This window comes from Herpailurus yagouaroundi, unplaced genomic scaffold (genome assembly GCF_014898765.1).
Source record: "Herpailurus yagouaroundi ecotype Mexico unplaced genomic scaffold, PumYag 215, whole genome shotgun sequence".
Lineage (NCBI taxonomy): Eukaryota > Metazoa > Chordata > Mammalia > Carnivora > Felidae > Herpailurus > Herpailurus yagouaroundi.
Window position 1 is genome coordinate 6,415,765 of NW_024412446.1, and position 9,587 is coordinate 6,425,351.

At 52.5% G+C, this 9,587-nt stretch overlaps 2 protein-coding genes across 5 annotated transcripts in view; one reads left to right on the forward strand and one right to left on the reverse strand.

Annotated features, from left to right (window-relative positions):
- POLDIP2 (DNA polymerase delta interacting protein 2) overlaps window positions 1-7,007 on the reverse strand; it is an 8,673-nt gene extending 1,666 nt beyond the window's left edge. Inside the window, exons 1-10 of one of the 2 annotated variants that reach the window (XM_040455313.1) lie at window positions 6,777-7,006; window positions 5,354-5,435; window positions 4,393-4,490; window positions 3,606-3,702; window positions 3,360-3,435; window positions 3,019-3,126; window positions 2,419-2,555; window positions 1,623-1,649; window positions 1,292-1,417; window positions 172-251 (exon numbers count right to left, since the gene is read on the reverse strand). In XM_040455313.1, coding sequence (XP_040311247.1) covers window positions 172-251; window positions 1,292-1,417; window positions 1,623-1,649; window positions 2,419-2,555; window positions 3,019-3,126; window positions 3,360-3,435; window positions 3,606-3,702; window positions 4,393-4,490; window positions 5,354-5,435; window positions 6,777-6,937 — 992 coding nt within the window. In that variant the 5' untranslated portion in view covers window positions 6,938-7,006. Of the gene's footprint in view, window positions 1-171; window positions 252-1,291; window positions 1,418-1,622; window positions 1,650-2,418; window positions 2,556-3,018; window positions 3,127-3,359; window positions 3,436-3,605; window positions 3,703-4,392; window positions 4,491-5,353; window positions 5,436-6,776 lie in introns of both variants that reach the window. The other variant, XM_040455314.1, reaches the window with a different exon arrangement.
- Window positions 7,008-7,125: 118 nt separating this feature from the next.
- VMA12 (vacuolar ATPase assembly factor VMA12) overlaps window positions 7,126-9,587 on the forward strand; it is a 7,721-nt gene continuing 5,259 nt past the window's right edge. For all 3 annotated transcript variants that reach the window (XM_040455318.1, XM_040455316.1, XM_040455317.1), the window contains exons 1-4: window positions 7,126-7,359; window positions 8,383-8,456; window positions 8,805-8,894; window positions 9,411-9,453. In XM_040455318.1, the coding sequence (XP_040311252.1) occupies window positions 7,149-7,359; window positions 8,383-8,456; window positions 8,805-8,894; window positions 9,411-9,453 (418 nt within the window). In that variant the 5' untranslated portion in view covers window positions 7,126-7,148. The remainder of the gene's footprint in view (window positions 7,360-8,382; window positions 8,457-8,804; window positions 8,895-9,410; window positions 9,454-9,587) is intronic.

Genomic DNA, 9,587 nt, shown 5'->3' on the forward strand with positions numbered 1-9,587 from the left:
AAAAAAAAAAAAAAAAAAAAAAAAGAGAAGTCCCACACAACAATGAACAGCAGAGAAGTCTCCACCGCAAGACGTAACCTGGCCCAGAATTCACCGCAAACTGAGCTCTCACTTTTCTGACCTGCAGCGGTGTCTGTGGAGTCTTGGTGCCCCGTCCCGGCACGTACTTACCACATGTGCCCGCTGGAAGCTTGCAGGGAGACGTGGCTGCTGTACTGGAACGCAGGCTGCTCCTTGGATAGCACTGGCTCCTGTAAGGGTGTGGACAAGATAGGTAAGGCCAGACAAGCTCCTGTACCCCGGGGGCCACGTGCTGACTGTTCATCAGGACTGGATGCCCCCTCATGCTTCCCACAATGACTGCCTGCCAGTACCTCCTCCCACAACACGGCCACTGACCCCGGCCTTTAATTCGGGTTCTGGGAAAGAGAACCTCAGACCGAACGTCTGTGGGCCCTGGGCAAAGATCACAGGCACAGGACCTACTCTGTAAATACCCCTTCCAGCGCCCATTCACCGAGTGCCCAAGAGCCAGGCACCATGTGCTCTGCCAACCTCTGCTGACTTAAATCTGCTAATAATTAGGAGGTAATAGGTGTGATCCCCATTTTAGCAGGAAAAAACTGAGATTTCCCGTTAAACATCTGGCCCAAAGTTATGTGAGGAGTAAACCACACACAGCTGGCATTCAGACCATCTAACTCCAAAGCGCTGTTCTCACTCAGTATCCCACCCTGCCTCCCAAGTCCCTACTGACTTGGATAAATGCATGTTACACGTGGCCCCTGGCCATTTCTTGTGCCTTATTTCTCAGGAGACAGGGTGGGGTAATGCACGGTTTGCAAAATCAGATCTCATGGGCCAAAAGAGGATGCAGGCATGTAAGGAGGCAGAGGAAGGACAACCAGGAGTAGTGGTTGGGGACGGGGTAGGGTGGGGGGGAGCCCCAGCTAAGGGTGCTCAAATTCATATTTTTAGTAAGGCTCCGTGCTGGCAACAAGAACTCTACACAAACTTTGACGTCAGACTCACTTGGATTCAAATCCAGGTCCCGCTACTACTAGCCACAGGACTGTGGGCTATTTAGTTAGCTTCGCTTTCCCTTCATCTGTGGGACAGGCTGTAGGAAACCTATCTCACAGGGTCATTGTAAGGTTTCATCCAAAGCAGCCCAATGCGCTCACACACAAAGCCTCTGGTCCCTAGCCACAGAACAGGACAGCGTGCACTCAGCCCCCAGGCCTGCCGGGCAGGACCACGAACCGGGCATTACCGGCCTGATGATGCTCACCCTGCCCACCACCCCTCGGCCTCGCACTGTCTCCAGGGTGCCGGACAAACTGAATATCCTCCAGTGTCGCTCCCGAAGCTGCACCACGTCGCTGTCGAGGTTCTCTAAGCGGATACAGTAGCGCCACTGTGGGGGGAGAGGAGAGAGTTCACATCTGAGAAAGAACAGACCTTGGGCCAGTCCCCCCAGAATTCCAAGAGAGCAAAAGGCAACAAAAAGTGACACCTGCAGCACACAGCCGTATCCCCCGGAGGCAAACTCCCCACCTCCCCCTGCCCCCCACACCGGGCACAACTCCTGAGCTTCTCTCCTCCCACAGGGAAACACTCACCCAGTAGACATGGGAATTCTGGGCTTCCTGGGGGGGAAAAAAAAAAAATTAAGTCCCAGAGGGCAGGACCAAGTCCGTTTCAATCAACATCTCTCCAACTGAGTAGACGTGTTCCCGGAAGGTTACGGAGGCAGAACAATGCTGCGAATGTCTGTGGGGTGATCGCGGAACTACGGCCAACAAGCGCAAACGGAGGCCGCTTCCCCTGGACCGATCTCTGGCCCCCTCCTCCTCATTCTATCAAGATCACCAGCGGAGCTGGATGCCAACGGAAATGAGCCACAAGGCCCTTCCCTTCTCTCCGGTCTTCCAGCTGCTGCCCCAGCCCCTACAGCCACTGCTGGCCCAGGCCACTGCCCCCCTCTGCCCTTCCGTAGCCCAACAGCGTTACGATACCCAATATGCTCTATGCTGGCCTCTCCCACTACCAGGAGCTCCTCCTGGAAGGCAGGGCCAGTGTTTCATTTCTTTTTGAGGCTCACAACCAGGCAAGAAATAACCCAATAAATATCTACTACATACAATGTGTGAAGATCAGCCTCTGCTGATTTAAACACGCACATATATATTCTGCATACACACATACACGGGATGCCCTTTGAACCAGAAGAGAAGGAAAGTCAGCCTGGAGGACTCCTTCCCAGAACCTGAGTGTCTCCCTGCTCTAGGTCTTAGTGTTGATCTAATGTGTGCAGCACTTGGAAGCAGAACCCACTCTCCGTCAGTCACACGGGGGCACGACAGGCAACCGGGGCCTATCCCTGAGGGATGGGGTCCAGGCCAGGCACATACATACCCTCATGCCCATGTAGAAGGGGATGACTGTGACACGAATGTTCTCAGTTGTTTCCCGGTGGACATCAGAGAGTTCCAGCCAGGGGTGATTCTTCTCCTGCCAGGCCCGTAGCGTCTCCCGAGCCACAAAAGGGGGTGCTGGGGCAAGATATAACTGGTTGGTCCAGGCCAGAGTCCCGGGTGTTGCACTCATTCTCCAACTGCCCCTCCTAGAAAACTCTTCCCAATTCTGACCCAGCCAAATAAGGCACCCAAACATAAAATAAAAGCACGGGCTGGAAAAAGGCCCAGAGCCGCCAGGAATAAGCCCGGAGGTCTGTGACATGGTGGGAAGAGAAATGGGCTGGGAGTGAGGAGCCCAAGTTTTCAGACCCTGCTGCAACCATGACCTTGCCTCTAACTAGCAACCTTGATTCCCTTCTTATCACCTGAGCCTCAGTTTCCATATCTGTTAGGCAGAGACAACAATCATCCACCTGACTTGGTATGCTAATGGGAGGCTGAATAAGGTTGTGGGTATACAGCTTTGAAGTTACTTCTATGCTACTGTCTTTGAAGAAAGGGCCCTTCCATTACAGCTTCCTTTCTTGAGAGAGATCACCTTTTGTCTGGTCATACAGAAGAAATCTTTCAAACAGCTCATGCTGGATGGGAACCTGATCAGTGGAGGTGTAGGGGAGGATGTCTTCATGGCTGACATAATCCAAGCCTGGCAGAGAAAGAAAAGAGACGGTGAAACTCACAGAGGAAAGGGGAGGAACAAGGCTGGGAAGAAACACAATTCCTGGCCTTGTCTCAAGGTGGGACGAGCCTGGCACCAGCATTCTCAGCCACCATAATCCCTCCCAGCAGATTAAAGGACATCAGAAAGGCATCGGCATCTTCTCGCTGAGAGACACCAGACCTCTCATCGACGGGCACATTCAGATGCTCACTACTCACCTGGGATGGCATAGAGGGCCCGGCTGTCATCATGGTTAGCCAAGAAAGTCACAGCTTCTGTCTGAGATCTCTGAGACTAGGGCAAGAAGCGAGTCAGAGATTTTCTTAGTCGCTATCCAGTCCTGAGAACTCAGGGCCCAGTGCTGACCTGGGCTCTATTTGACCCTTCCCCCTCCCTCTGTCCCCATCGGGCTCAGGCCTTTCCCATGGAGAGAAACCCCCAGCCCAGCCATCTTGCTTACTTACTATATGTGGACAATCTCGGGCATCAATCAGCACCTGATAGTAAGTGTGAGTTTTGCCTTTCACCTCCTTAGAGCCATGGCCAGCAGGATTCTCTGCTCTGTAGGGTAGGGTAGGGGAAGAAGCCTAAGATCACCCCAAGAAAAAGAGAAGCAGTGCCTGCCCTAGCTCCCTACCTCCTCACCTCAACAAACTAGTGCCTGACCGGAAGGGGCTTTGGCATAAACCAGGTACCGGCACAGCAACACCCCGGCCCAGCCGGGGGTAACAAAGGAACACGGGGGACCCACTGTGCAGAGTCACCATTTGTCTTACTCTCTGGCTACTCCTTGGAAAGGGGCCATGTTGAAAAATACAAATTGCTGCCTCCTTCCAATCCTGGAGCCCCAGGTACCCCACTCTTCTCGCATCCCTGGGGCTGTCTCTGATGACTTAATGGAGCTGGGCCTTTTCTGTTTTAATGTATTCCAGGGAAAAGAGATTGAAAGATTCTAACTGAATGCCAAGAAATCAAGAAAATTAGTCCCTCAAATACCTTCTGGGCTACTTATAATGCAAACAGAGAACAGCTTGGGAAAACATCCTGGGAGGGCCTAAAGGGACCCTCTGGCATAAGACTGTCCCTGGCACTCAGCACTTTTGTCTCCATGGTGTCCAGGAAGTACTCTGGGACCATTCCGATGGCCCAGGAGGATATTGGATTCACCCCTGGGACCCCAATTACGTATGTCGGCCATGACTCAGGCCTCCTCCTAAGGGTACCATGAGACACAATGACAGGGGTACTTACTTCTCGGGAGCCACAGAAGCCACATCCCGGTCATAGAGTCGGGCCTGCCAGGGAAACAGGACGACACCTCGGTAGCCAAAAACACTATGAAGAAAGAGCTAGGAGGGAAGAGAGGTCTCCGTGAGCGTGCAGTCCCCAAGTCCTTGCAGGTGGGACCCAGACCGCTAAGCAGCACAGGTAGCCGCAACACCAGACGTCTTGCCAGTCTTTCTCTTAAACTCTGTGACCCACCCCCCACCAGCTTCAGGACACTCTTATCCCCCGCCCCCTCTTCACCTGGCTGACTTCTGCTGATCCTTCAGGCTGTAGCTTAAATCTCTAGGAAGACTTCCCTGACCTCCCCTCCACTTAGCACAGTGCTTGGCCACCAACCCCATCATCGTTTGTCTCTAGACTGCCAACTCCACAAAGGTATTGCTTTCTGATTCAACTCCCATACACACCCGGTCCACTGCAGGCAAACCAAAAAAAGGGGGTGGGAGGGTGGGGACGAGGAGTTGAATTAAAAAAAAAAAAAAAAAAGTCCTGACTTACAAAGGGTCTCAATCTATCTCAGTGGATCTGGCACAAAGCTGATACAAAAACAAGAGCCTCACACCCACAGCTTATATGACACTGCAATCAATTCAACTATGACGAAGCATCAAAAGTTTCCTTTCCTAAAAGCTCCCTCCACGGGCTTCCCACCATCCACTATATTACAGGACTCTTCAACAACCTGGCTCTTTCCTCGCTGTGGCCCACATTACCTCTGTCCATGCTAACTTGGAAAGGGAACCCAGTGACACGTGAAATGGATTTAAATCTAGGAAAACAGAAACCCCATCCTGAATTTGTGATTCCGATCTGACACTAGACACCAAGGCGGAAAACTGTTAACAGCTGGGTCTATGACCAAAGCTGATGCTTTCAGAAACAGGGCGCACCTCGAAAATGAAAGATGACCCAGCTCGGCACTCACCTGCCCAGTCTCGTATTTTCCATTCTGTTTTGGCACCTCAAACACACCAACTGTCTCCAAAACTTTGCCCTCTGGTCGGTTTCTGATTAGGATGGAAAAGAACAAGCAGCTGAAGAGCTGAGAAGGTAATGGTACCTACAGCAACAGAAAAAGCTACTAGGGTACTTACAAAGGGGCCCGGCAGAGGGGCAGGTGAAGCAGGTAAGGGTCTTGCCAAACCACCACTCCAAATTCTGCCTTTCCCTCTTTTAGGTCCTGCCTCAGTTTCTGTGTTAGGTCTGACTGCACCCAGACCCTTTCTTCTCTCTCTGCCTTCCTCAATATCATGCCCTCCCACCATTATTTGTATCCCTTGCCTCTGTTTCTTCCCTGACCCACCCTCCTGACCTCCCACAGCATTTTAACCGACCTTCCCACCTTGCATTTCTGTTATTTGTGCCCGTGTCTTATCTCCACTAGAGACTGTAGGTTTCCTGGGAGCAATGCCTATGTCTGATTAGCCTGTGTTTCCCCTCAGAGCCTAGTGTATATGAGGTGCTCAAAAAATATTTGTTCTGTAATTATTCCATCTCTATCTACCCCCCTAAACTGCAGCCTTCACCCTGCCCTTGGAGGGCATCATCTCCAGATGTCCTGCCATGCTCCCTGCACTGCACTTAGTAGTCTCTAAATCTAGTTTTTGTTCGGATTTACATCAAATTTCACAGGGGTCTTAAACTGCAAATAGTGATCATCTCTCCCCAATACCAGGGTCTAATCTCAGCCACTAAAAGGTCAGTGTTCTGTGACCTCTCTGGACAGGGCTGCTCCTCCTAGGGGTCCTTCAAAGGTCTGCTATTCTTAGTATTTTGGAGATGTGAACCTTACACTTCCTCTCACTTGATCCTCCAGCCCCAATGTGATCTGCCTGTCCCATGGCTAGAGACAATGTTCACATCACCCCCATGGCCTCCGAACCCCCTCCCCAAGTCACACAGAAAGAACCAGTTTCCCCAAGGTCAGGCTGAAACCTGGAACCCACGCAGGGCCCACACTCAAGAGTCCTGCTTCCCACTTCGAGCATCTTTCTTTGGGAGGCCCTGTCCCAATCCGGGGCTGGGGGTTCAAGTCAAAAGCCCTAGGGCTTCATTAAAGGGCTGCCCGTTAACAACAGCGCTCGGGATCTCCATTTGGGGAGGTAGGATTCGTTCCGGGAGGGTTGCTAGCTCCCCTTCAGAGCCAGCCCTGCGCAACCCAGGGCTCTGGGCCGCGCTCCCTTCTCTGTTCCTGGCACACATCCCAGCCAGGGCAGGTCGGCTCCCGGCCGGGACCCTCTCCCAAGTCGAACTCCAATCACCCTCTGCCGGCCCGGCCTCCTGCCTCCTCCCTGACCGAGAACACGCTCCCTGGGTTCCACGTACGGCCCCCGCGCTCCGTCCCTCACCGGGACGAGAGGTGCCTCCGCGTCGTCGTGGTCGCCGCTGGTGGGAAGGCCCCAGCTCCACCCGCCGCACAGAGCGGCCTCGGCCCCCGGGCCCCGGTTAGCGAGCGGGACCACCAGCGGCTGCCCACGGCCAGAGCCCGTCGGGCCACACAGCCCGCCATGTCCCGCCCGAGCGCCCGCTCGGCTGCTGACTCTGGGCCCAACCCGCGGCCGGGAGGCGTTCTGCCCCCCCGCCCCACACTGCCCCGCGCCGCGTCCCCGCCCCCTTGGCCCTCTGCCCCGCCTCGTCCCGCTCCGCGAACTCCATGCTCCTTCCGGTGCGCGATGGGCGGAAGTCCCGGCCCCGGGTCACCTGACCATAAGCCGCTGGACATGGCGTCTCGCTTGGTTGCCGGCGAGCGGCTGGTGCGCGCCTTGGGCCCCGGCGGGGAGCTGGAGCCAGAACAGCTGCCCCGGAAGCTGCGGGCAGAACTTGAGACCGCGCTAGGGAAGAAGCCCAAGAGTGGTGATTTTCCCAGTGGCTCCGCGCGCCTGGTTTCTTTCCGCTTGATCCGAGATCTGCATCAGTACTTGAGAGAGAGGGGTGAGCCCCAGTCTCCAACCCGGACTCGCCTCCGTTTTTCCAGAGTCTTGTCCTTCCTGAGCCTTTTCCCACCTCTGTCATCGCTATGGGGGGGGGGGGGGAATCCATCACTCTCCTTCGCCCGCGAACGGCCATCTAGCCAACCCAAGAGTCACCTCATAAACCGTAGGGCAGCCCACTGGCTTGACAACTTCCATGGGGATTTCTCGTGGATGACCAAATTTACTTGTGCGCTTTTTTTCTCTTGAAAGCCTCCTCGTGAACTACCAGGCCTACTTAGGGCCGCCTGATCTTTGAGGAAGACCAGGTCTACTTAGAATAGTGAGCTTGTCCTGTTTGGGGATCTGGATTTCTTTCCATCTCAAAAACAAGTTAAATCTGATAGTTTATTTTTTGTTTTGTTTCTGTTTTTTTTTTTTTTTTACATAAGATTATGGAAAGCTCTGTTCAAAGACCTGAACTGGAGTAGCATCTGAGTCCTAGTCCTAGCTCTGCCACAAACTCCCCTTGGAGAAGTCATTTCCTTTCATTGGGTCTCAGTTCCCTTAACTGTAAAGGGAGGGACTAAGACCACACTGGCTTGTAAGGTCTTTTGCCATAATTAGCATGGCTTGCCCAGACATACAAAAGGTAGACTATAGAGGTCATCTAGAGTACACTGTCCTCTGAGTATTTAGCATTACTGTGACCGAAAACTATATTGGGCAGTTCTGTTGTGGCCGCAGCATGACCTAATCTAAAGGCAAGTGTAAGTGGCTTACGTGTTAGTTGTGACATTGGCAAGATGTCACAAGCTCTCAATAGAGCTGACATTGTCAAAAGTCAGTATGCGCACTAGGAGATACTCATGTGGAATTGTCCTTGATTCTTCTCAATTGAAAACGATCTTGGAGATGAACTGAGATACGAATGGCCATACTTTGTTTTGGTAGAAAGAATAGAAGGACTAGACCCTTCTCTGATCTTAATCCTTCGACCTCAGTTCTATTTATCATTATGTTTGTGGAAATCTTTTCTTTCCAGGTTCCACACTATACCTTCATGAGCTCCTAGAAGGCAGTGAAATCTATCTCCCAGAGGTTGTGAAGCCTCCCCGGGTATGTAAGGGATATATTTGTGAGAGTGGGTATTGGCTGAATTGGACTTATTCATGATACATTCAGATTTATGAATCAGTCTTTGGGCTCAGACATTTGTCTTTTAAATCCTTGAGAGCCGGGGTGGGGGATCTGGATATTGTTCTGCTTTGACTGCTTGGAAAAGAGATTCCCAGCACCCCCGCTCCCTCCCCCCCCCCCCACAAAAATTTTCCAAAACAGTGGGGGCAGAACTGGTACATGAATCTCTTGGCACCCTTAGCAGTGCTTTGCCCCCTGAGACCAGTGGTTGTGACTTGCTTTCTAGAAAGCTGGGAATATCCTTGTCATTTGATTTTTCTGCCCCAGAACCCAGAGCTAGTTGCCCGTTTGGAGAAGATTAAGATACAGCTGGCCAACGAGGAATATAAGCGGATCACCCACAACGTCACCTGTCAGGTAAGGGCCTGCTCTTCAGTACCTGGACTGAGTAGCCCCTGAAAGCAGAGCCCTGCGCTGGGAAGAGGTACATAGGGAAGAAACAACATGGAAGCTTGGTTTTTATACTCTTCAGGGACCATCGAAGCTCTGTGCTGCCTACAAACCCAGTCTAATTCCCAACTCCCTAACTGAGACTCTGGGCTCAGATGGTGACTGATTCTTAAAAGTGGTAGAGATGGAGACAAGCCTTGCAGCCTTTCTTCTGACAGGGCTCCCTATTATTCTGTGGCATGCTCCTGCCCTGGAGCAGGAGAGGCGTAGATGGGTATTGGGAGCCTATGCCCTTCCTCTGAAATGCTTGATCTGTGGTCCAGAAAAGAATCCAGTCGGTCCCAGACAACAGACTCCATGGAGAAGGCAGAGTTAATGTGTTGGGGAATAAAGAGAGCAGAGCCCAAACTGACAAATGGGTGTTCTCTGGGCCACCTCTGAGCTGCTTCCATTCTGAAATCATTTGCATTTTCTTTTTCCCAGGATTCGAGGCACGGTGGGACTCTTAGTGACCTCGGAAAGCAAGGTGAGCTGCTAGGCAATCAGATTGCTAAAGCCTCTCCCTGGGAGGGGTTGGTCATGGCACTTCTTTCCACCCCAGTGCTCTGGGTTTAAGCCTAAGCTATTCAGCCTTGCCGTTAGAGGGTAACCCGCTTGATG